The sequence below is a fragment of the Megascapheus bottae genome, chromosome 25, assembly GCF_031878675.1.
Source record: "Megascapheus bottae isolate mThoBot1 chromosome 25, mThoBot2.hap1, whole genome shotgun sequence".
Classification (NCBI taxonomy): domain Eukaryota; kingdom Metazoa; phylum Chordata; class Mammalia; order Rodentia; family Geomyidae; genus Megascapheus; species Megascapheus bottae.
In genome coordinates this window covers 1950707-1977796 of record NC_143533.1, presented here as the reverse complement: position 1 = coordinate 1977796, position 27090 = coordinate 1950707, and the positions used below count along the sequence as shown (strand labels likewise).

Genomic DNA, 27090 nt, shown 5'->3' with positions numbered 1-27090 from the left:
AAAAATATTATTTTCAATTAATTAATAATTAATTAATTTATGCCTGTGTCAGGGCTTGAACTCAGTACCTCATGCCAGGTTTTTTTTTTATTCTTTCCCTCTTTCTTAATTTAAAAAAAATTTTTTTTGCCAGTCCTGGGTCTTGAACTCAGGGCCTGGGCACTGTCCTTGGACTTTCTCAAGTCTAGCACTCTACCACTTGAGCCACAACACCACTTCCGGCTTATTCTATGTATGTGGTACCAAGGAAGTGAATCCAGGGCTTCATGAATGCTAGGCAAGCACTCTGCCACTAGGCCAAACTCCCAGCCCATCTCCTTCCTTCCTTCCTTCCTTCCTTCTTTTATTCTAATGAACAATTCACTTTATTATTGCTGTGTCTCTCCAGCCAGGATGGCAGTCCCAGAAGGACAGAAGATTCTTGGTCACAAATATGTAACGTGCCACACCGGGTGCTAACAGCTCAGGCCTGTAAATTTAGCTACTCAGGAAGCTGAAAGAATTATGGTTCAAGGCCAACCCCAGGCAGAAAAGTCCATGAGACTCTCACATGCAATTAAACAGCCACATGTTGGAAGTATGGCTCAAGTGGTAGAGCACTAGCTTGGGGTGAAAAAACTAAGCCTGAGTTGCAAGGCCTTGAGTTCAAACCCCAGTACCAGCACACACACACACACACACACACACACACACACACACACACACACACACACACGGAGGGAGGGAGAGAGAGTGAGAGAGGGAGAAACACAGAGAAATTACGACTGAGTGGATTCGGATGTGAAAGGCGCAGTGTTGGAGGCTGTAATTACATAGGGATGGTGCCTCGGAAGGGAAGACACTATAATTTGATGATGATCCTACATTCTGTTCTCACAGAAGAGATGACTAGAACATGCAATGGTGTGTAAATGCTGGTGAGTTTTGTAATGGTTTGCTTAAGTGACTTGAAACATGACCCTTCTTCTGGGGCCATGATCTCTCCCGCCCCCTCCGACTCAGTGTCCCGAAAGTAATGGTTCCATACCAGGGTGGGATAGGGGGTCTAATGGGTACAGTTGGTGGATATTAAGTAGAACTTCCTAGATGAAGTTCTGCACTGGATTTAAAGCCAATACGTGGGGTTCTTTCGTAGCTGTGTTTAAATTTTACACTTGGTTCTGGCAGCTGCTTGCTTTTCTCTCCATCTGGGGCAAGTTGGGTCTGAATAATACAAATTCCAAATTCATTGATTAGTTAGAAAGTTTGGTAGGATACAGTACATGAAAACTGCCCGACAGTCACCGCTGATAAGTAAGTATTCAGATTCAGGTGCTGGTGGCTCACACCTGTAATTCCAGCTACTCAAGAGGCTGAGATCCAAGGATCATAGTTTGAAGTCAGGCTGGGCAAGAAAATCTATGAGACTTTTATCTCCACTTAACCATCATCAAAAACAACAGCAAAAGCCAGAAGTGGAGCTGTGGCACAAGGGGTAGAGTATTAGCCTTGAGTGAAAGAAGTTCAGGGATAGCACCCAGGCCCTGATTGGCCCTGAGTTCAAGCCCCAGGACAAGCACAAAAAGAAAAGAAGCATTCATTCAGTAAATATCCTTTGCTGTTATTTATCTTCTCTTGCTATCTTTGGGCTATGTGTGTATTGCTAGGGATTGAACACAGGACCTTAGATCTGCTAAGCAAGCAGTATACCTCGTCATTACATTCCCAGCCTCCTTTGCGCCTTTCCCCATTATTTGTCATTACCTGTAAGTAGTTATACTGAGGAGCTTCGCTTCCACACACCAATATGTGAGCACAATACATCCTGATGTCACCCCTTCTATCATTCTCCCTCCATCCCTCCATCCTCTCCCCTCCCCTCTCCCCTTCAAATTCCCTGCTTCCATTTCCACGTGTGTGTGTGTGTGTGTGTGTGTGTGTGTGTGTGCGTGCGTGCATGTAGTATTAATGACATTTTCCCATCCTTTCTCTCTCCATTTGCCTTCCCTTCTCCCCTTGACTCCATCTCTGTCACAACAAGTTCCAGTGGGTATCCACTTTGTTAAACTACGAGTTAGTTGTTCAAAGGAGTTCTCCCACTGCAATCAAACCATGATCCTCAAATCTTAGCCTCCCAAGTAGCTAGGATTACAGGTGTGAGCCACCAGAGCCTGCCTGTCTCTGGATTTCTCTATGTTTGCAGTTTAGATCGAATTTAGATCACATATGTAAACCACCTGGCTGTCCATTCCTTCTCTCCCAGCTGGAGTGTTTACTGTATCCCGATTTATAATCCTTTGGATACATCCAATCTCAATCTCTTTTCTAATTGTAGCACATCTTCCTGTGTATTCACTGAGGCTCTCTGCTATTCAGTGGTGACAGGGGTCATAATTGCTTTCCCAGTTTTCCATTTGCCTTTTAGTTTCGCCCATATTTTTCCCCCTCTATGCATAGTGCAAGCACATGCGTGCATGCATGCTTAAATCAAGTGCAAATTCCCCTTTACTCCTGGGGCTCTGTATTTTTCCCCTTTTTTCAACCTTTTTTTCCCCTCCTCTCCTGGTTTTCCCATCTTGCATGGAAATCGTCATCCCCCTCTGCTCCCCTCCCTCTTCCCCTCTCTTCCTCCCTCCCCACGCCTTGCTGATCATTTCAGTGCACTCTCTGAATGAAGATGCTCATTTCTTTTCTTAATGTTTAGTGAGTTGCAAAGACAAAGATCTACAATGCATCTTTCTTCAGCTGGTTTGGAGTGCTTCCTTTATCACGTGCTCATTTCTTACACACCCTTCACCTGAAATTTCTCTCTTCTGCTCCACTGATTGCTCATTCTCTTCTTACCTCTGTACCATGCTGTTTATTACAGGGTTGTTTTGCCTTGGAATCTAGATATTTGAATATAACACTCATCCACCCCTCCTCTTGCCATGACTTACTGCCTTTATATGTTTTTCTCTATTCTTTTTTTCTTTTTCTCCTTTAAATTGTGTGTGTGTGTGTGTGTGTGTGTGTGCGCGCGTGCGTGCGCGTGCGCGTGTATACATATGTGCATTAGCATTAGGACTTGAAATCAGGGCCTGGGCACTGTTCCTTAGCCTTTGCTGCTTACGGTTGGTACTATGCCCCTTGAGCCATATCTCCTCTTCCAGCTTTTTGTTAGTTAATGAAGAAGTAAGTCTCATAGACTTTTCTGCCCAGACTGGCTTTGAACCAGGATCCCCAGAGCTCAGTCTCCTCAGTAGCTAGGATGACAGAGGTGAGAAGTTTTGCTTTAATTGAGGATGAACGTGTATGACTGCTCAATGTCTATGCACCTGTACTCCCACATTGTCCTGAAATGCCAGTGTGCCCCAAATGGATCAAGGTGCTACTGACAGACTGATTGACTGATTGGTTGGTTGGTTGATTGATTGGGTACTGAGACTTGAACTCAGGACCTCCAGCTCTTGATTATTTTTTTGCTCACAGCTGATGCTCTACTACTTGAACCACGCCTCCAGCCCAGCTTTTGCTGGTTAATTGGAACTAAGAGCCTTAGGGGATTTTCTACCAGGGCTGGCCCCAAAACCTCAGTCCTCATATCTCGGCTTTCTGAGTAGCTAGGATGACAGGTGTGACTGAGTGCCTGGCTACACGAGGCATTTTTAAGGGCTTTATGTAATATTCATTCACTCACAAAATGGAAACACAGAGAAGTGATACAACTTGCCCACAGTTACAAGTGAGGATTTGAACCCAGAACTAAGCTTCTTATCAGCAGCTAAATACAATTCTTCTTCTTTGCATGGGACCTTCTGTGTGCCAAACTCCAAAGAGCCACAAGTTCTTTATGCAAAATGATAAGCTATTTTTATAGAGGCTACACACATCTTGTATATTTTAAGTCAACTCCAGATTGCTTACAATACCTAATACAATGTAAATGTTATGTAAATAGCTCTATTTTTTATGGAATGAGGACAAGGGAGTAAATAAAGCTTGTATGTGTTTAGCACAGCCATGATTTTTCCCCCAAATATTTTTGTTGTTGTTATTCTTATAGTGGGGCCTGAATTCAGGGCCTGGGAACTATCCCAGGACTTTAAAAGAGCTTATTTTGTGTGGTGTGTGCAGGTCCTAGGGTTTGAATTCAGGGCCTCTGCACAGTCTCTGAGCTTCTCTCTCCCTCCCTCCCCGCCTCCACTCTCTCTCTGTCTCTGTCTGTGTCTCTGTCTCCTCTCTCTCTCTCTCTCTCTCTCTCTCTCTCTCTCTCTCTCTCTCTCTCTCTCTCTCTCTCTCTCTCTGTCTTTGCTAGCACTCTATCACTTAAGCCACAGCTCCAGTTCTGTTTTTTTTTTTTTGGTGGTTAATTGGACGTAAGGGTCTCTTGGATTTGTCTGCTTGGTCTGGCTTTGAACCATGTTTCCCGGATTTCAGCCTCCTGTGTAGCTAGTTGACAGGTGTGAGCCACCAATGCCAGGCTCCTAAGCATTTGTGTGTGGCCAGGGGAAGATGAGGTGCCAGTCCTGGAACATGAAATGAGAGCCTGGGTACTGTCACAGAGCTTCAGTACTCAAGACTAATGATCTACCACTTGAACCACAACCCCACTTCCAGTGTTTTGCTGAATAACTGGAGAAGAATCTTATGGACTTTTCTGCCCAGGCTGGTTACAAACCTCAAACCTCGAATCTCAGCCTCCTGAGTGGCTGGAATTACAGGAGTGAGCCACTGTCCACTTTTTTTTTTTTTTTTGCCAGTCCTGGGCTTGGGCTCAGGGCCTGAGCACTGTCCTTGGACTTTCTCAAGGCTAGAGCTCTACCACTTGAGCCACAGCGCCACTTCCAGCTTTTTCTGTGTATGTAATACCCAGGAATCAAACCCAGGGCTTCATGCATGCTAGGCAAGCACTCTACCACTAGGCAACACTTCCAGCTCCAGCCCAAATATTCTTAATCCACAGTTAGTTGTCATCACAGAAGCAAAGCCGAGTGAGACACAAGGCTGACTACAAACCTAAAGTCCTGTGATGAGTGACAAGTGACAGCAAGGAGAGATGGCTAGTGCTCCACACACAAAGCAAATGGAATTGACCTGATCAGGGAAGTTCAGGAGAGCTTCCTGGAGGAAGGGACCCTTGACTGGTGCCCTACAGAACTCTCAAATCTGGTGCACATTTAAATAAACCTGGGGCTTTGAATCACAGGTTCTGACTCAGCAGCGGGAAGGGGACACCAGGAAATCTGTTCAAAGCACCACAGGAGATTCTACCTTGAAACCACGACCATGACTTGCTGAGCTAGTGGGGAGGAAAGGAGGAGGGAAAATCTCAGCAGGAAGAACTGAACGTGCAAAGGCCCGATGGTGGGAGAAGAGACTGAAGAATGTTCAGAAGGTAAGTCGAGCCGAGCTAAAGGAAGTCACATGGCGAAAGTATGCACACCCTTGGAAGAGGACAAGCAGAGCATACGTCTTCCACAGGGGACTCTTGTGAGGTGGCAGGAGCAAGAGCCTTCCGGGAAGCCAAGTGAACACAGTAAATCAAATTCCATCATGAGCAAGCCAGGTTAAAGGCCAGCAAGGAGGTGAGTGGTCACACCTGGTTCTCGGGGAGAAGTAGACAGAGGTGATGGGTACAGGCGGGTCCAGTCATAAAAGACTGGTCCGGAGCTGGACCAAATTCAAATGGAAACCATCCTTCTCAGTCACGAGCTGGCAGGCTGGGTCCCAGTTTCCTCCTCACAAGTGCATCAGCAGGATATCAGGGGCTCCCATCTGTAATGATCCCTGCTACTCAGGAGGCAGTGACTGGGTGGACCAAAATCCAAGGCCAGTAGGGGCAAAAAGTTAGCGAGACACCATCTCAGCCAACAGAACAGCCATGGCTGCCATGCACCTGTTCCATCCCTGGTTGAGCCAGGCACCCAGAGAATGATGGGAAGAAGATGCATTGAGCAACAACCGAGGCATGATGGGAGGAAGATGCACTGAGAACCACCCAAGGCATGATGGGAGGAAGATGCACTGAGAACCACCCAAGGCATGATGGGAGGAAGATGCACTGAGAACCACCCAAGGCATGATGGGAGGAAGATGCACTGAGAACCACCCAAGGCATGATGGGAGGAAGATGCACTGAGAACCACCCAAGGCATGATGGGAGGAAGATGCACTGAGAAGCACCCAAGGCATGATGGGAAGAAGATGCACTGAGAAGCACCCAAGGCATGATGGGAAGAAGTTGCATTTGAGCAAAAACCAGGGTGTGATAGGAAAAAGACGCATTGGGGCAAATGCAAGGCCCTATGGGAATAAGAAGTGCCATGACAACACCCAGGTTATCTGTTACCTGGTATCCCTGTCTACCCAACGACTCCCCTTTATTCCCCTCATCTCCCCACTCTTGGATGGAAACCCTAATAACTGCACCAGGCTATCAAGCAACATGCCAGGAACTGCCTTAAGCACTCAGCCTCCATTAATGTATTTAATATTATTCCAAAAAAAAATGTGGATGTGTAAAGTCTCATCTTTTGGTGCTCTGAAGCAAACCCAGTACTTGGTACATACTAGTCCGCTGCTCTTCTTTGGAGCTATTTTCCTAGCCTGTAATCTTCATCTTATAAGAAAGAATGGGGGACAGGACAGAGAGGTCGCATACTCTATCCAAAGTACACAGCTAGAGATCCACGCCCCAGGCACAGCGGACTTGAAAGCCCAAGTGCTGAATCAACCCTGAGCCTGTATATTTTCCCAGCCTCCTCTCCGAATTACCTCCCACTGCCCCCCCAAACAACCAGAAGGTATTTCTTAAAAAATAGGAGGGGAAAAATCTATTTTAGACTAAGAACTAGGGAAAGGTGCCAAGCAGATGCCAGACAGAAACTCTTGAACTACTTTTCAATATATAGAATGGATGGAGTGGGAGGGAGGGAGAGATGGAGGGAGGAAAGGAGTAGAGGGAGGAACCAGCTGGGAGAGAAGATACCTGATGTGGGAATGGAAGGTGAGTCCTGGCAGCTACTGTGCTATTCCTGAGACTGAAGAATCATCCCTTGCAGAACACTTGCAGAAGAATCATCCCTTGCAGAAGTTAGTGGCTGCTGGACTGGCTTGCAGAGCCACCCAGACATGAAAGGGGGTTCTCTCCACCACAGAGATGTGAAAGCCTTTGAGCAATTTCTGCTACTAGCTATTCCAAGAGGCTGAGATCTGAGAATCATGATTAATACCAATCTAGGCAGGAAAGTCCCACGAGACTCTCATCTCCAATGGACCATTCCATAAAGCCTAGAAGTGGAGCTGTGGCTCACATGGTAGAAGGTTAGCCTTGATCACAAAAGCTCAGACAATACTTAGGCCCTGGGTTCAAGCCCCAGGAGCAGAATTTTTTTTTAAAACTGTTTTGCTGTGTTGTTTGACTTAGCTAAAAGTCTTTGCAATCACTTTAGGATTGAGGAAGGAGGAGAAAACTCACTGGTTAAGCATCAGGTATGGATGCCTGCTCAAACAAGCGATGCCTTCTGATCATCATAAAGCAAACAACCCCAAACGCTGGAGCTCTGTTCACTTCTGTTCTGGAAATACAGGGATAAGAAGTCTCCAGCACTCCTCCCAGGACTATGGCTGAACACACTGGCTCAACCAGTGGGACCTGAGAGTGTGTGAACATTGTATACCTTTCTCATCCCCTGCCCCCAAGTCTCCCCATGTAACCTGAAGCCATTGCCCGTACCCCTAAAGGTGGCTGAAGATATACTGAAATGCTGTCTTCGTATGACTGCCGTGGAATGAATCTCTTTTCTTGGTGTCTCCTTCTGCTATGTTTCTTGATTTGGTATACAAGGGCTCATGGCCAGACTAACTTAGGACTCCTGGACTTTGGGCCTGAGATCTGAACACTTGGTTTCAGAACTACTCTGGGATCAGTAGTTTTGTGTCTCAGTACTTTTCCAGAAGAACTGAAATCAAGATCTCAAAGAGACCTCTTTAGTCATCAGGTAACCATCTTTGATAGATATAGATCACTGGATAAGGAAACAGTGGGATATACATACAATGAAATACCATATAGCCTTTAAAAAGGGAGATTCTGGAGTCGGAAACAAGATGGATAAACTCTTGTGGGAGGTCTTGGGAAGATGATTCACTTGTGTTCAGTAAATCACTGCAGCCACTGAATGGGCATGAAGGCACCCAAACAGAATACTGGTTCCTAAGGGCTGGAAGGAGCAGGGAAATAAATACTTAGTAATCACCCGCACACAGTGTCACTGTCACAGCTGAAAAAGCTCTGAACATTCATGTACAACCACGAGCCTACCGTCCATAATCATTATTCTACACGCCAACATTTAGTAAGAGAGGAGACTGAATCCAAAACAAAAGAAAATGGGTCCCCAGGGGTGAAGCAAACACAGTCTGGGTGCTTAGGTGGTGATTAATTTGATGGATGAGGCAGGAGGTATGGGGTTCTCTCAGCACCCAGAGTGGCTGGAAGGTTTATGATCAAAGAACTGGAGACTTTTCAAATATAATAAATGACTTTTAAAAAAAAATTTGCTTTGCTTTGTGTTGGTACTGGGGCTTGAATTCAAGGCTTGGGTACAGTCCCTTTTCACTCCAGGCTTGAGTCTATCACTTGGTTCACACCTTGACTTCCAGCTCTCTCCTGATTAATTGGAGATAAGAAGGGCTCTCCTGCTCTCCCTGACTTTGCAAACCCCTAGTCTCAGATCTCAGGCTGCTGAGTCCCTAGGGTTCCAGGTGTGAGCTACCAGAGCCCAGACGGAACCCAGCACCTTTGATTCCAAATCCTAAATTCCCACTCCTTCTTGGAAAGAGAGGTCCACGGAAATCTGGGTTACTATGGACTCGAAGATGTCAGGTCATGGGGTCTTGGGGTACCTAAATGGAAGGGAAGCACTGTCCCAAGTGAGCAGGGCAGAGGGTACCCAGGAAAGAACAGAGACCAGCGAATCGGAGCACTAACGCTTGAATGTAGGCTCGCTTGTGGTCATGTGACCTTAGGCAAGTCACTTGGGCCATTCTGAGTGCCTCAGTCTCCTCACCTGTAAAGTGGGACAAGGAGAGCCTATTTCATTCACTGTGTAATAAAGCTACTCAGGAGGATCAGATCTATAAGATCAAGGTTCAAGGTCAACCCAGGCAGAAAAGTTCACAAGACTCTGTCTCCAAAATAACTCACAAAAAGTTAGAGCTAGGGGTGTGACTTAAGTGGTAGAATACCAGCTGAGGCCCTGAGTTTCAACCTCAGGAGCATCAGGGAAGTGATTTTACTATATGAACAGAACTTTATCTATGACATAATTCTTCTTTTAAGAAAAATCCCATAATTCCAGAGTGCTGGTGCCCTGTAATCCTGGTGACTCAGGAGGATGAGATCTGAAGATCGTGGTTCAAAGCCAATCCAAGCAAGAAAGTCTGTGGACTCTTTTTTTTTTTTTGCCAGTCCTGGGCTTGAGCTCAGGGCCTGAGCACTGTTCTTGGACTTTCTCAAGGCTAGAGCTCTACCGCTTGAGCCTTAGCACCATTTCCGGCTTTTTTCTACGTATGTGGTACCTAGGAATCGAACCCGGGTCTTCATGCATGCTAGGCAAGCACTTTAACCAGTAGGCCAAACTCCCGGCCAAGTCTGTGGACTCTTATCCACAATGAACTACCAACAAGTCAGAAGTGGTGCTGTAGCTCAGGTGATAGAGTGCTAACCTAGAGCAAAAAAATAAGACTTGCGCGCACGCTCACGCCTTGGGATTTCACAAGGAATGATTCAAAGCTAATTGGTGAAAATACTAATCAATAAGCCTTATCTAAAGACTTAGAAAAGATCATATTAAGTGAAGTAAGCCAGACTCAAAGGAACTTAGGCTCAATGGTTTCCCTCATTTGTCATAATCAGTAGAAAGCTTGGGCTCTCCTAGCAGAGATTTGCAATAGAGCAAAACCTTGATACAAAAGGCCATATAGTATGATGCTAAATGAAAGGACCTCCAGGATATTGAAACAAAAGCCATATAATGAGTGATTGTTGTTCTTAAGGTACTATGTTATCTCTCATCTCTTTTGCTGTCCCTTGGTTATCTCATATTGTTACAGTATCTCATTGATATATCGGATATATTTGTATTTGGTTATTTGAAATTGGATAGGGAATGGGGGAAAACAAGATGAGGGGTGTCTGGGGGGGGGAGGGAAATGGGGACCAAGACATGTGAAAGGATATCAATGTATGGGAATTAATGCACCATCGATCTGGCAAATATCATGTAACCCTTCTATTAATTACAATAAAAAATATATGAAAAAAATAAGCCTATGTACTAGCCATAGTAAGAGGTACTCACCATGAAAAACAATTGATCCTCAGAAGTCTCTGCGAGCTGGGTGTGGTTTTATTTATCTTTCTCCAGGTGAGGAGACCAAAGCAGAAATTTTAGTTTGGTAACTATCCCGAGATTATTCAATCAGTTTATGGCAAATCTGGAATTCAACCTGATGATTAATCAAGTTGGTTACACAGCCTGGGTTAAATGTTTGTTTGGAATTTCAGAACCCATGCTTTACATAAAAATTATGTACAGCAAGCTAGTGTGTTAATTTACCATCAGTATATTTAAAAAGATGAAATAAGCTTGAAAATGTTTTATTAATAGAGATTAATACAGCTTGTACTTCTGTGAATTAACTCATTTTCAAAAAAATATTCAGTGTAAGTACTGATGATACTGTCTACAGATTTTATAGTATATATCAACTCATAATCTTCTGATACAAAATTTAAAAACATCTACTTTAAAAGTTTCCCTTCTTGAATACTTGGTAAACATGTCATTTGAAATATGATGTAAAAATCAATGTTAATAAATTCTTTAATAAAAAAATAGAGAGAGGCTGGGAGTTTGGTCTAGTGGTAAAGTGCTTGCCTAGCATAAGACCCAGGTTCGATTCCTTGGTACCACATACATAGAAAAAAGCCAGAAGTGGTGCTGAGGCTCAGGTGGTAGAGCTCTAGCCTTGAGAAAGTCCAAGGACAGTGGTCAGTCCCTGAGCTCAAGCCCAGGACTGGCAAAAAAAAAAAAAAATAGAGAGAGAGAGAGATTCTCTAGCCAAGCACTGGTGCCTCATATCTGTAATCCTAGATAACACAGGAAGTGTGTATCTAAGGATCGTGATTCTAAGTCTTCCTGGGCGGGAAAGCCTGTGAAACTCTTTAATTAACCAACAAAAAGCCAGAAGTGGACATATGGCTCAAGTGATAAGAGCACTACCCCTAGAAACAACCACGAGCAACGTGGGTGCTTCTCTCTGAGCCTTCACTGTAGTTGGTCTTCACTGAATTAAGTGAGAAACTTGAAAAATGGCACAAACAAACAAATAAAACAAAATGGGAGAAAGCAGCCTTAGAGAATCCCCAAGTGTCCTCGAGTCTGGCAGGCCACCACTGGATGAGGATGGAGCAGAATTAACAAGAAGCCACCAGAATGTGCAGGGATGATGTGGCTACAGCCATGTTTCACTACACATTCCAGATCCCAAATTTATTATTAAATAGCACAAGAATGCTTTAAAATTGGACACAAATATATTTCATTAAGGTCTTCATATTCTTTATTGTATCATACCATGCCTAAAGTTTTATTTTCTGCTCTGTGCTATGTGTGTGCGTGTTTGTGTCACTTCTGAGGCTTGCACTGGTGGCTTTATTCTCTTGCTTAGCTTTTTTTTCACTCCAAGGCTAAGACTCTACCACTTAAGCCACAGCCCCCTTCTAGCTTTTTTTGCTGGTTCATTACAGATCAGTCTCATTGACTTTCCTTGCTCAGGATGGCTCTGAATTATGATTCTCAGACCTTAGCTTCCCCAGTTGCTAGCATTACAGGTGTGAATCACCAATGTCTGGCTAGCTTTCTGCTTTTTATAAAAGCAATATATAATCACAACATTCCCAGACCAATATTTGACTTCATGCTTGCTAAGCAGGTACTCTACCAGTAAGCTACACCACCATTTCTCTCCTGCACTGGATATTTTGAGATAGGGTCTCACTTTTTCCCTGGGCTTGGGCCAGGACTGTGATCCTCTTATTTTCTACTTCTTGAAGTAGCGAAGCTGACCTGTGTATGCCACTGCATCCAGCTTCTTTGGTTGATGGAGTGTCTGTGAAACTTTGTTTTTGTCCTGGCAAGCCATGGTCCTTCAGATCTTAGCTTTCTCACGTAGCTGGGAATGACAGGGACATACTGCCATCCTCAGCTAGTAGTTGAGAAGACAGTTTGTGAATTTATTTTTTTTTTGCCTGAGCTAACCTTGAACTGCCATCCTTCCAATCTCAAGGAAGCTGAGACTGCAGGCATGAGCCGTCACTCTCAGCTTCACCACAGCTTTCCGTTTCTATGGCCATTACTGGCTTAGATTTATACAGGGGAGATCTCACAGAAGTTTACAATGTGCTCCAATCAACCTCACCCCCTCTATTACTTTTTCTGCCTCCCCCCCACCAATGCTTTTAATTAAAATACAATTTACATAAAGTGATGTACTGATTTCCGGCCTGCAGTTTGATTACTTTTGGCAACTCATGGGTACCTGGATCAGAGCCATCTCACTACACAAATATAATATATTTTACTTATATAAACCCTAATTGGTAGTCATTTGGGTCAGATCCAAATGTTGGCTGCTATAAATATTAATGCAAGAAATGTCACCCGAGACAAAAGATGTGCTGAGCCTTAAATAACTTCAGAGCTGAATTTCCTAGAACCGTCATCTTTAGGTCAAAAAGGATTAGTTTAGTCATTTTTAGATTGTAACTTTTTCCTAAAACCCATAAAATATTGAAGAAAATACCTTCAGACAAACCAGCTTAAGAGACCTTTGTATGTGTGGCACCTATTCAATAAATAGCTATTTTTTTTTGCCAGTCCCAGGGCTTGAACTCAGGGCCTGAGCACTGTCTTTGGGCTTTCTCAAGGCCAGAGTTCTATCACTTGAGCCACAGCACCATTTCCGGCTTTTTTCCCTATGTATGATCCTGATCTTCATGTATGCTAGACAAGCATTCTACCACTAGGCCAAACTCCTGGCCTTATTATTATTATTATTATTATTATTATTATTATTATTCAGGATTATTCTCTGGCAGGTCGGAGGGCAGCCAGCATGCATTGTAGAGAAGGAAAGACATTTCTGGATAGCAATAATAATTTTAAAACTGCTGAGTGTCTTATCTCTATTAGATTATTATCCATGTGAAGGCCAAACAATCTCTCCACAAACACTCAACCCAACCCTCTCAGGACTTCTATATTATTTTCACCATTTTAAAGATATAATCTAAAGGTCAGAGGACTTAAAATTACTTTTCCAAGGTCATTGAGAAGAATAAATGGCAGAATTTGGAATCCAACCCTAAGAGTTTCTGGCTCCAAAACCTGAATGATTTTTCTCTGCACTGCAGCACAGAATTTGAGGGTGGTATTTTGAGCATTCTTTTGGGCGTGTAAGCTCTTTTGCATTGACTGTCTTTCTGTCTTCATAGTGCCCTGGAACCTCTTTATAAACAAGTCAAAGCTAGCCAGATGTGTGGGTAATTAAGACCACACAGAAGAGAAGCAAGACACCAGGCCAGCAATTTACTAAGTGCCATACCTATGGTCACCCAGCCATCAGCCAACCATCAGATATACACATACACAGGCGAGAGTCCCTTCACCTCTGGATTCAGAGGTGAAACACCTTGCATATATCACCCAAGTCTTATCCTTCTCTTTCTTGGTCTGCCGTCTCTCAGCAGTCTGGGTCTATGGTCCGAGTTCTAAGCTCCAGGTTACAGCCTATCATGTCCACATGGCAAGTTAGGGCAATTTGGGAGCTTGGTCTTTACGAAGAGATCAAAGACACAAAAGATTGAGCATCTCCGATCTAGACAAGAACTCCGCCATCTTCCGAGGCCCTCCAGTGGTGAGTGCCATCAATACACATTGTCTATTCTGAGTCACGTGGAATAGCTGAATCCATAGCTACGTTCACAGGGACAACCCTCTGGGGACAAAGGCTGGTCCATAAAGCACAATATGGCCCTAGCTACAGAATGATGCCAAATACACAAAGCTCTCGTTACATCTTGACTTCAGTTCAGGTTATGAAGCTGGAGACTCACGCCTGTCATCCTAGCTACTGAGGAGGCTGAAGACCGTGGTTCAAAACCAGCCTGGGAAGAAAAGCCCTTAGGACTCTCATCCCCAACGAAACACCAGAAAACCCAAAGGGTGCTGGGCTCAAAGCGACAGAGCACTAGCCTTGAGCAAAGAAGCTCAGGAACAGCACCCAGGACCTGAGTTCAAACCCCACAACCAAAACAATCAATTACATAAAAAAATAAAAATCCAGAATTTGGATTTGGCCTGGAATAACAGAGCACAGAGGACAGAGCCCAGCACATCCCTTTCTTTGCATGGATGGGCTTGTCCATTCAGCTTCACCAGTCTGCTGTCCCCCAAGGTCACACAGGAGCAAAGGGGACCCCTCCAGACTCTTATGATCTGCCAGAGCAGCCAGAAGACAGCCTGGCCAGGTGGACAGACAGGTGTGACTGAGACTTGAATCACACCTCCAGCCCCGAGCCCAGGGAAAGGTGGATGAACCAAGCTGAGCCAGTTCAGGAATCTGGACCACTTCATCAACCTCAGTGCCAAAGTCCTTCCTGGAACAGAATCCAGAATCCAGATCGAATCCTGGCAGGCAGGCAGGCAGGCAGCCATGTCCAACACATGCTGGCTACAGGGAGTGTTTCCTGAACTCCCCCAGACTGAGGCTGTGATCGGTTGTCTTCTTCCCTTCATACAGAGAGCAGGAGTCTGCACAAGAATGCCAGGTGACCCACAGAAAAACTAAACTACCCATTCCTTCAGACATCCCTAGTCTGTCCTTGCTTTCTGCGCCTCCCACGATCTTACTTTATTGTCATTGTCATCATCATCATCATCATCATCATCATCATCACCACCACCATTACCATCATCACCATCTCCTTGGAAACCAGAGACTCTCACACCAGCGGAGCACAAGCACTGCTTTCCCAGGAGGCTTGATGTAGGTTCCCTGAGCCTCTGCTCTCCTCCAAGCTTTTGTTTGCCCTGCCTTAGGTGTTGTAGCTGCTTCCTGCACACTCTGAGTCTTTGATTTTATTCTTCTTTAAAAAACAAACAAACTCCCCACCCCTCCCACACACACACCTTTAGGCCTGTACTCAAAAATTTCAGCTGGGTGCCTGTAATCCTAGCTGCTCAGGAGGCTGAGATCTGAGGATGGTGATTCAAAGCCAGCCTGGGCAGGAAAGTCTGTGAGACTCTTATCTCCAACTAACCACCAGAAAACTGGAAGTGGCGCTGTGGCTTAAAGTGATAGAGTGCTAACCTTGAGCTGAAGAGCTCAGGGACAATGCCCAGGCTCAGAGTTCAGGCCCCATGACTAACACACACACACACAAAGTCATTCTATCTTTTTTTTGCATGATTGAAAGAAAACACTGAGAGAGAACACATGTATTTGCTTTATATATACAAATATATACATATACATAAGATACATTCATAACAAATAGAATTGCATATGGCATAGGACAGAGTCTTCATTTCTATAGCTGTTCACAAGGCTGTCACTGGTACTTATGACATCTTTCATCCCTTGCTCTTTCTGAATTTCCTTTCCTTTGCATGAGAACCTGAGCAGGTGGTGGCTTTCTATCTGTCAGACAACCCTAGGATCCATTCCTAAATCATCTGAGCCATGAGTAATTGGCTCGGGGTGTTATATTTTCCATTCATCTTAATCACAGGTTATAGACAAAAAAAAATACTAAGAGATGCCTGCAGGGAATCCACTGGGTTCCAGACTGGGTGCCAAAGCCAAGTCTACCCTTGGGCTTTTCTATCTCATAACCTCAAACTCAAATGTGGCTTAGGGGTAGAGTGCTTGCCTTGCATGCATGAGGCCCTAGGTTTGTTTTCCTGAGAACCACAATGATGAAATAAGTAAAAAAAAAATTTAAACTAGTTAAAAAGAAAAACAATGCCAGGCACCTGTACCTCACCCCTGTAATCCTAGCTACTCAGGAGGCTGAGATCTGAGGATTGAGGTTCAAAGCCAGCCTGGACACTAAAGTCCGTGAGCCTCCAATTAACCACCAGAAAATCAAAGTGGTGCTGTGACTCAAGGGGTAGCCTTGAGATGAAGCGCTCAGGGACAGCACCAGGCCCAGAGTTCAAGTCCCCTGACCAACCGAAAAGAAAAGAAAAATAAACTTCAAGTGCCATTTTTCCAGGCGGCCCATCAGCCACAACAAGCTCCTGTTGCCATGGCAACAGACAGGCAGTTCCCGCCCCCCCCCCCCCCCCCCCCCCCCGTCCCCCCATCACCACCACAAAGTCAAGTTGCCTGCAGTGAAACTTCCTCAGGACCAACAGTAAAAAAAAAATAAAAAAAAAAAAAAAAGCCAATGGGAGTGAAAGAAACTCAGTGACAGAATGTCATTGCTGAGCTTACTACTCAGGCCAGCTGCCCATTCTGAGTGAGTTAAAGGACCAATTACAGAGATAATGCCAAAGGGGAGAATTCCCAAAGCCAGGCAAAAATAAAGACAAATAGGGTGACAAGACAGCAGGTGGGGGTGAGGGAAATGCCATTCATTACTGACTGTCATTAAAAGTCCTGTTCAGAGAGACAGCTTCCACCACATGCAAGAGAATTCACCAGTGAAACTACCCAGAAGAGCTCTTCAAAAAAACAAAAATCCCTGTGCCAGGAGCCAGGAGTTTGGCCTAGTGGTAGAGTGCTTGCCTGGCATGTACAAAGACCCAGGTTCGAGTTCTCGGTACCACAGACATAGGAAAAAGCTGGAAGTGGTGCTGTGGCTCAAGGGGTAGAGCTCTAGCCTTGAGAAAGCCCAAAGACAGTGCTCAGGCCCTCAGCTCAAGCCCAGGACTGGCCAAAAAAAAAAAAAATTCCTGTGCTGGTCCTTGGGCTTGAACTCAGGACCTGAGATTTCTTTGCTGGAGGCTAGGGCTCTGCCACTTGAGCCATAACCTCACTTCTGGATTTTTCTTTTCTTTTTCTGGTTTTTTTTTTTCCTCTCTGCTATCTGCCTCTCTTTCTTTTTTTTTTTCTTTCTCTCTTTTTGGTGCTTAATTGGAGATGAGTCTCACAAACTTCCCTGCCTGAGATCCTCAGATCTCAGCCTCCTTAATAGCTAGGCTGACAGCTGTAAACCTCTAGCACCTGCCAAGCAGAGCTTCTTATCTCAGCTACGGAGACCGAAGTTAAGAATACTCCCAGGGGATTGAGTAGCGCCACTGGTGGCTCAGCTTCCTTCAACTCTGCAATGCTAGCATGCTGAGTATATCAACCAGTACTTGACCCAAAAGGGCTACCACACTCAAAGCATTATCTCCTATCCATACATAAAAGTTCCCAGAAGGTAGATGCTAGTATAGCTGTAGAGGCAATTGACAAACTATCCCAAATTTTATAAAACTGACACCAAAGCTACTGCTATAGCCCTAGCTTACCCTTCTTGTCATTAGCTTAATGTTTCCTAGACCCAATTTAGCTTTTCTTCACCTAAATACCTTTCCTTAGGTAGGAAATTTCATAACAAATGCATTACTGAATGCATTTTTTTTACAATCCACATTAAAATAAACTCAACAGTGATTAAAGCAATCATGAGACCTCCCCTCTCCCTTTCAGTTCAGACAGTGCCTAGGCCCAGAGGGCAAGCCCTAGGATCAGCAAAAAAAAAGGCTAGGGGCATGGTTCAAGTAGTACAGCACTTGCCTAGTAAATGTGAGGCCCTGAATTCATTCCTCAGTCACACACACACACACACACACACACACACACACACACACACACAGGCAAGCCCATAGCTCCACATACCACATGGTTGGTGGGAGTCATTCACCACAAATGCATACTAGAGGACAGAGCTGGCTCCTGCCCACCAGGCCTCCTATCAAAATGCTGGGTTTTGTTTTCTCCACTCAGCAACCAGAGGGGGGCAGGGAACCCCGTGCCTTTGAAATAAGAGATCTCATTTATACCCAAAAGGATACAGTGGCCACAGTGGAAGAAGAGTAACCACTGCTCATTACTTACATCAGAGGCAGGGCCCTTGTCCGCTCCTGGGCAGGAGAAGGTGACAAACTCATGGCACCGCTTGTGCACCACAAAGCAGCAGACTGCAAAAGAGAAAATAAGGAAAAGGGGAAGAGAAGGGGGAGGAAGGGAGAGGAAAGGAGGAAGGGAAAGAAGAGAGAGAAGAGCAGAGAACAGAGGAGGACAAAGGAGGAAGAAAAAGAGGTAGGGAGGAGAGGAAGTGAGAGGGGGAGAGGGGAATAGGGGAGAAAGAGGAGGAAGGGGAAGAGGATAAGGAGGGAGAAGAGTTGGAAAAGGAAGAGGAAAGGAAGAGGAAGGGAAAGATGAGGAGAAGGAGGGAGGGGAGGAGAGGGATGGAGGGGAGGAGTGAAAGAGAAGAAGGATGAGGAAGGGAACAAGAGAAGGACAAGGAAGAGAAGAGAGAGGAAGGGGAGGAAAAGGAGGAGGAGGGAGAGGAACAGGAAGGAAAGAGTAGAGGAGGAGGGGGAAAAGTAAGAGGATAAAGAGGAGGGGGAGAAGAAAGAGGAGGAAGAGAGGGAGGAGGAGGGAAGGAAGATGGCGAAGAAGAAGAAGAAGGTGAGGAGGAGAAGAGGGAAGAGGGGGAGGGAAAAGAGGAAGAAGGGACAGGGGAAGAAAAAAGAAAGAAGAAATCAATAAACCAAGTTTCACAATGGCCCCTGTGTATACCATAATTTCATAGCTTTCACATCCTGCTCATGGTAGACTAAGAATGCTACATCTCACACAGGTGACCAAGGCTTCTGATAACCCATTACGGGTTCTGCTTACAAACAGAATGTTACTTCTTAAAACAGACAGCAGAGGAAGCAGCGGGCTGGGGTTTAGGGACGTAATGCAGAAGACATACAAGAATCTTTAAACCTTAGCCCATCACATACAGAGATGCCCACAAGACCGAGGCAGGTAGGCATCATCCCTCACCATGAGAGCCGCCCCAGGATTACCACTAAGGCTGTGTTTCCTGACTTGCAACCAAAGAGGTTAGAAAATGCAGACTTGAAAAGCTAGAAATGTAGCTCAAGTGCTCAGGGTGCAAGTTCAAGGACCTGAGGCCTAAGGCCAGTACTCAAATGCGCGCGCGCGCGCGCACACACACACACACACACACACACACACACACACACATTAGTAAATAAAACTAGATGAATTCCTACGAGTTATATTCATGTCTGCCATGAAAGGCGGCCAGAGACTGTCTACAAAATAAACACTAACGTTGTGTTCCAATTTTCTTTTACATGTTGACTATCCAGATGTTCCCCACAACCTCTGGATGCTCTGTTCCTGTGGGACAGACACCATGCTCATGGAAGATCAGAGTCTGTCTCGACTATGTGTACAGGAAGTGGAAACAAAACAGCAACTGGCGCAAACTCCAGCAGAGCCAGCAATGGATGGAGACTGTTAATAGCTACTAGCATCACAAAAAGACATCTCTTGCTTAGCATGAACACAGCCCAATCAGATACAATCACACACTGGGGTGTATGTGTGTGTGTGTGTGTTGGTCAGGCCATAGGGCTTGAAGTCTGGGGCTGGGCACTGTCCCTAAGCTTTTCAGTTCAAGGCTAGCACTCTACCACTTGAGCCACAGAACCACTTTGGTTTATTGGTGGTTAATTAAAGATAAGAGTCTCATAGACCTTCATGCCCGGGCTGGCTTTGAACTGAGATCCTCAGATTTCAGCCTCTTGAGCAGCTAGAATTCTAGGTGTGAGCCAATGTCACCTGACCACACTGACTTTTATTTTAAATACAAATGACAGGGACCTATTCAATGACACTGTCAGGTAAATGATTACACTCCTTTGCCCCTAAGCCCCAAAATATGGGAAACTGCAGAAGCAATCCACATGATACGTTTCTTTCAACAGATATGGAGCAAAAGAGGATAAAATTAGAGGAGCATACATTCAAAGGAACTGAAGACATATCTTACTGAGCTCCCACCTGCAATCCTAGCTACTGGTAAGAGGCTGAAATATGAGGATCATGATCCAGAGCCAGTCCAGGCAAGAAAGTTTATGAGACTCTTACCCCCAATTAACCCCCAAAATACTGGAAGTGGAGTGTGGTTCTAGTAACAGAGCACTGATTTTGACCAAATAAAACCTCAGAGACAGTGCCCAGGCCCTCAGTTCAAGCCCCAGAACCTACAAAAAGAATGACTTGAAAGAGAGAAGAGGAAGGAAGGAAGGAAGGAAGGAAGGAAGGAAGGAAGGAAGGAAGGAAGGGAGGGAGTTAAAAAAGAAATACAAATGCAATATGTAGAACTGTTCAAAACCTGCTTTGAATACACTAGTAGTTTATATATATACATATATATATATGCTCAAGAAAATGATATTTGCACTTAATGTTTTATGATATTAGGGAAGCATTGATGTTAGGAGAATTAAACTATTTTTGTGTGATAATGATATTTGGTAAGATAATATAGGCATTGAAATAAAATGTCTTTGAGGATGCATCTTAGAGGCTTTAAGGGATAAAAATAATTCAGTACGGAATCATTTGGGATGCCCAGAAGGGTGATAGATGAAAAAAAATTGATCCAGGTGGTGGACACATAGAAATCGTTATACTAATTTGCTTTTATATGAGTTTAATGTTCCATAATCAAACACTGTAAAATACAGAGAGCTAGAAGGAAACGAAGAGGTAAAACCTAAGTTATGAGCAAGAGAGTGTGGAGGAAAGTTACCAATTTTGCAATGTGCAGAGTCTCATAATCTGATGGAGAGTTAAGCTACTAAAAAAAAAAAATCTGCATGTAGAAGCCAGGCCCCAATGATGCACACACCTGTACTCATAGCTACTCAGGAAGCAGAGGTGTGAGGCTCAAAAGTTGAAAGCTAGCGTGGGCAAGAGAGTCTGAGAGACTCTTATCTTTAGAAAATGAGCAAAAAAGCCAGAAGTGGAGCCATGGCTCAAGTGGCAAAGTGCTAGCCTTGAGTGAAAACTCCAAGAGACAATGCCGAGGGCTTGAATTCAAGCCCCAGTATTGGTGCACGTACACATGCGTGCACACACACACACACATGCACACATACACACCTACACACACACACACACACACACACACAAATGGAAATACGATGTATCACTTTGAAGCCATAATTAGGAAATCTGGACAAAGATCATTTAATCCAACTATACCTCATAAGGCATTCTTCATATCACAAGATCATATAAATAGTATTCAGAATTTTGGTGTGTACTTTTTTACGTTTATATAGCATCATTTCCACCTTAATCTTTTTAATCCATTTGGAATTTCTTGGACTCGGATGTAAAATTGGATTCTGATTTGCCTCTCCATCTCCTCAAAAAGGTAACTAATTGTCTCAGCATACTTGATTGAATAATTCAACCCTTCCTAAGTGCAAACTTTATTATATGCTCAATAATTATATATACTAGAGTTTGTCTCTGGGCCTTCTGTTTGGTTCCACTGATATGCCTTGAAGTATGGCAATAGGGGTTTTAATTATAGTCTCTTTATAATATGTTATATCTTGGCAGGGGCAAAGGCTCCCTAATTATTCTCAATTCCAACGTTTTCTTGGCTATCATTGTGTGTTTATTCTTCCAAGAGAACTTTTAGAAGCAGCATATCACAATTTTTTTAATACCAATGGAGATTTTGTTGGAATTATATTTTAGTCAGTTACTATCCTCAGGCGGGTTAGGGGTAAAGGAATTAGGATTTTGAACTGGTCTGAATATTCTGAAGTTAAATTCAAGACAATGGGCACTGGGACAAAAAGAAATTCCACTAGGAACTGATTGTTACCTTGTTGGGTTTTTTTTTTTAATCTTATTTTATACCTCCCACAGACCTCAAAGTTTCCCCATACTGCTTCTACCACATTCGTCATTTAGTACCATCTGAGGAACTCTATTTTTATGCCTACTGTGAATTTGACATTTTGTCCCCCAGTGTTTTCTAAGCAGTCACTGTTTACAAATAAGATAGCCATAGGATTTCGGTCTCTCTATGTTGTTAAGCATTTTTTAAACTCAAAATAATTGTATGGGGTTTTTCAATTGCTTTGAGATTTCTGGCTAGAGAATCATATTATTGCAGATCATAATCATTTTCTCAGTTCTCATAGATTTGTCTCTTCCCAGCCCCCTCCTTATATTTCTGCCTCAAGAACTTCCACAACAAGGCAAAAAAAGCCCATTCTGAGCTTTCACCAGCTTTCAAACTCAAAGCTGTTTTTGTACCCACTGGGGCTTGAACTGGGGGGCTTGAGTTCTTGCTTGGGTTTTTCCACTCAAAGCTGGCACCCTACCATTTGAGCCATAACGCCTGCTTTTTGCTAGTTAGTTGAAGTAAGAGTCTCTCAGATGTGTCTTCCCAGACTCACTTTTGAACCACAATCCTCAGATCTCACCCTCCTGAGTAGCTAAGGTTAAAGGCATGAGCCACTAGGCCTAGCTATGTTTTTAAGTGGTCTATTATTATAATTTAATTTTTTTTTAGCTAAGAGCAATTTAGGAAAGTTCCCTCCTTGTCCCTCATAGTTTCAAGGTGTTGCTTTATTCCAGAACCTTTCTTCAAAATATCCTAATAGCCGTTGTAATCTTATTCATCCTTCTCCACTTGGGTCAGGGAGAGTCCTCTCTGGTTTTCTAGAGTCTGCAATTATTTGGTGAGTGAGTAGCATCACACATAGAAAAGGTGGGGGGGGGAGGGAGGGAGAGAGAGCTCCATGCTGATGAGAGATGGGGCAGCTTTCCTAGAGCCCACCTGGAAAGATCAATATACTTAACTCTTCTTTCAGCACAGTGACAGAGCAGCTGGGGACAGACTGGAAGCTAGAGTGCTTCCAGCATGAGTCCCTTCTTTCCACATGGCATGTTTCTGAAAAGTTGTGCAAATCAAATTTCCCATTAACTAAAACACTCGTTTATTAAAAATAAAAATAAAAAGGAGCAGGGCTGGCTATTTTAAGAAACAAACTCAAATCCTTTTGTGATCTAAATAAACACCCCCTCATTTCTGTTTGGCAAATTCGGGGTAAGACTTAGCTTTTCTTAAGGAAAAGGCAACAACACTGCACCGCGCTGCTGGGGTTGGTGGGGGGGGGGTGAGGAAAAATGTGCCAGGCTCTCCAATTCTCACAGTACCTGACAAGAGGCAAGATCTCACGATGCTTCGTGGTTTATTTAATTACTCCTTGCTCTCCAGGGTTTGAAAACCTGCAGCCTGGAGCCCTCTGAGCCCGGTCTATAAGCTGGCTTTATTAACACTACACAATAAGGGTCTCCACTCAAGTGCCTGGAGGCCAGGTAAAAAAAAAAAAAAAGAAAATGTCAGCAATCTGTACAACACGCTGTCTTTAAAAGAGTAAATTGCCACTTAGCTCCAGCTGAGACTGAAAAACAAGTACCAGATCCAAGCATCTCTAGGCCACCCTCCTCCTCCTCCGCCTCCTCCTCCTCCTCCCCTCTTCCTCCCCCCCCCCCTCCCTTCTTTCTCCTTTCTTCTTCCAGTCCTGGGGCTCGGGGCTCTAATTCAGGACCTGGGCACTGTCCTTTAGCTTTTTTTATTCAAGGCTAGCACTCTACTACTGGAGCCACAGGACTTCCCTGCCTGAGCTGACTTTGGAACTTGGATCCTCAAATCTGAGCCTCCTGAGGAGCTGGGATTACAGGTGTGAACCCTTGATACCCAGCCATACTTCCCCCGTTCCTTGCAACAATGTAAGGGTCCTGTGTGTGATCTTTGAGAAGAATGACACCCCCTCCCCCACCCCCGATCCCTGGAACATGTGACTACGTGACATCACACTGTGATGTCTTTGCAGAGGTGAGTGAGCTGAGGGCCCTGAGGTAGGGAATTTTGCTAACTAATGGAAGTGGGCTCAAGATAACCATTAGGGTTTCCTGAGACAGGACAGGGGAGGCTGCTGAAGGTTTCTGGCTGGAAGGGATCACGCCAAGGAGTGTGTGTGGCTGACACACCAGGAAAGGCATGGAAGGAGCAGAGGGCCCCCCAACCACTGCCCTCTAGGAACAGTCTACAGCACCTCCACTCACGTCTTAGATCTATTTCCAGACTTTTCATCTCCAGGAGGCTAAGATCATAAATCCATATTCTCTTAAGGCATCTTCATTGGTTTTCATTGACTACAGGGACCTGAAGAAACACCAGCAAGGTTCAGAAATCACCGTCCAAATATCAGCACCTGACCCTGCCCAGTCCTCATGCACCAGCTTCAAAAGCTCAGGGACAACTTCCAAGAGGCCTGTCTATTCCGCCCGCCCCCCCGAAGGCACTGTGCCCCCAATCCGTTTCAGACTCCCCACCCTGCATATCAGGAAAAGCATCGATTGCATTCCAAAATTTTATATCAAGCCACTAGATTTCTCTCTCTCTCTCTCTCTCTCTCTCTCTCTCTCTCTCTCTCTCTCTCTCTCTCTCTCTCTCTCTCTGGCTTTGATCTTCCTCTCCATTGTTCACTTAAGGTTGCTAGTGGGAAATTGGCAACCCTAAAAATCATCCTTTGCCCTAATTTTACCGCAGCTCAACATAGAAATGCCAGTGGTGCTTGCAAATCTTTGTGATGGAAGAGAAAAAAGAAAGGAGAGGGGCTCTCCTCACTCTCTGTACTCTCTCTTTCTTGCTCTCCTTTCCCCTCTTCCACCCTCCTTCTTGGGATATGCCTAAACCACCTCAGATGCTCCCCCGAGATGCTCATGGTTGCCACAAGAATGACTGGCTAGATTTCCAGAAGGATTCACACCCTAGTTATTATACCTGAAGGCTGAGGATCCTACGCCTCTCTGAGCCTCATCTTATATATACCTACCCTCACAAGGACACTGTGAAGGTCAAGTGGGAAAATGCATTCAAATCCCCAAGAGAGAGACAGCACTGAGCTAGAGCAGTGACCTACTACACAGACCTCAATCACTGATGTGAAGTACTCACTTAGAGCACCAATCGGGAGCACTGAGCTGGAGTACCAAGTTTGAGAACACTGATCTGGAACACCAAGCTAGCGCTGGTGTTTTGCTTCACCATGGCCTGTGGGGAAAGGATTAGGACAAGCCTCGTATCAACAGTGCTCCAGAGAGGTTATCGGGCCAAGGTCATTCAGCAGGTGGGTATCCAAGCCTGTGTGGGGAACTGGGTTTGACTTTCTCCAGGGCCCCATATTCAACCGCGGTACATTTGTGTTTATCATTCACCTTCCCTGTTCCAGAAGAGGCCCTCCCCCGCCCTCCTCACCCCTGCCACTCAGTCATTGGTGAAATCCCACAGATTCTGCCTTCTCAACATCTTTCACACAGTAGCTGCCCCACTGACTCTGCCTCAGCCGCCCTCGCCAGGCTCCCAGGCAGAGTTCTGCAGCGAAACCTTCCATGCCCTCCCCAAAGATGGAGCCATTTGCCTCTTCCTCTCAGGTTTAAGAGCCAACATTCCCATTGTCATCAAAGAGATGGGACACGGCAATGGCCCCTAGTTGTTGAGAAGTCTACATGAACCCACAAGTTAGCCCTCTGGGGAGTGTCAGTCACTTCCTTGCACAATGGAGGGGTTTTCAGGAGGAGCTCTACAGGCAAACTGCCTGGACTGGGTACCACTGTTATTGGTTATGTGACCTTGAAATGGGCTCATTGACCTTGCTGTGTCTCAATCTCCTCATGTGTAAAATAGAGACAATGATGTGCTTTTTCTCATCGAGTGTTTAGGAGTTAATGGACTTCGCTTAGCTTAGTGTGTGCACTCAGCAAGTGTTACATGGATGCCACTGACTGCCAATATTATTCTTGCCTACTTCCTCCCCATCTCAGGTTGCCTATTAACATAATTCTAGAAAAATCCATCCTTGGGAGCCCAGATCATTTTCTTGTTCTAATACATTCATTCACTGGCTGCTTTTTGTCTAATTCTGTGCTGTGTTGTCCAACATGTGGTGACATAGGGCTATGGAAATTCAAGTTCATACAATAAAATCTAAAAGGAATTGGCGTTTTTGTTTGTGTGTGTACCAGTCCTAGGGCTTGAACTCAGGACCTGGACACTGTCCCTGAGCTCTTTTTTTCTCAAGGCTAAGCACTCTATCACTTTGAGCCACAGCTCCACTTTTGGTTTTCTGATGTTTAATTGGAAATAAGATTCAGTTCACGTGCCTCACATGTATTGGGCTCACGACAAATTCTTTAAAAAAAAATCTGAACAAATGAGAGGATGACTGAATTAATGAATCAATCAATGGATTGACTCCTTTGGTCACTTTTGGTCACTTCTACTCTCAGAATTCTTCCATCATGGCTGAGTTAAGAAGAAGGAAACAGCAGGGAGTGGGGGCGGGAGGAAATGTGTATGAATTTATGGGCAGCTACCCCATCTCAGGCACCCTGGATGAGTTCAGAGGATCACTCATAGCTCTGCTTGGCCCACTGGCAGCAGACAAGAGAATTACTTTTTACAAGCGTGTATACTATGCGGGGCTGGGAGTCTGGCCTAGTGGTAGAGTGTTTGCCTAGCATGCACGAAGACCCGGGTTCCATTCCTCGGCACCACATACATAGAAAAAAGCCAGAAGTGGTGCTGAGGCTCAAGTGGTAGAGCTCTAGCCTTGAGAAAGTCCAAGGATAGTGCTCAGGCTCTGAGCTCAAGCCCAGGATTGGCTAAATAAATAAATAAATAAGTGAGTGTGTACTATGCATATTGGAGCACATGTATATGAGTCTATCTGACCTTCTTCACACAGAGTTCCACACCAAGGAGCCTCCTTCAGTGCTCCACATTCACCAGTGGTACATTTGTGTGTGTCATTCATCTCACTGTTCCAAGGAGGGAAAGATATTTGGAATACATACGTACATATATATCTATGTGTGTATATATGTGTTCACACACACACACACACACACACACACACACACACACACACACGCACGCACGCA

General features: G+C 44.7%; 1 protein-coding gene across 1 annotated transcript in view; it reads right to left on the bottom strand.

Moving 5' to 3' along the window:
• The window catches only part of Prkcb (protein kinase C beta), a 141909-nt gene extending 116711 nt beyond the window's left edge, over nt 1-25198 (bottom strand). Inside the window, exons 1-2 of the mRNA XM_090318672.1 lie at nt 25141-25198; nt 18139-18221 (exon numbers count right to left, since the gene is read on the bottom strand). Coding sequence (XP_090174798.1) covers nt 18139-18221; nt 25141-25198 — 141 coding nt within the window. The remainder of the gene's footprint in view (nt 1-18138; nt 18222-25140) is intronic.
• Nucleotides 25199-27090: the final 1892 nt, after the last annotated feature.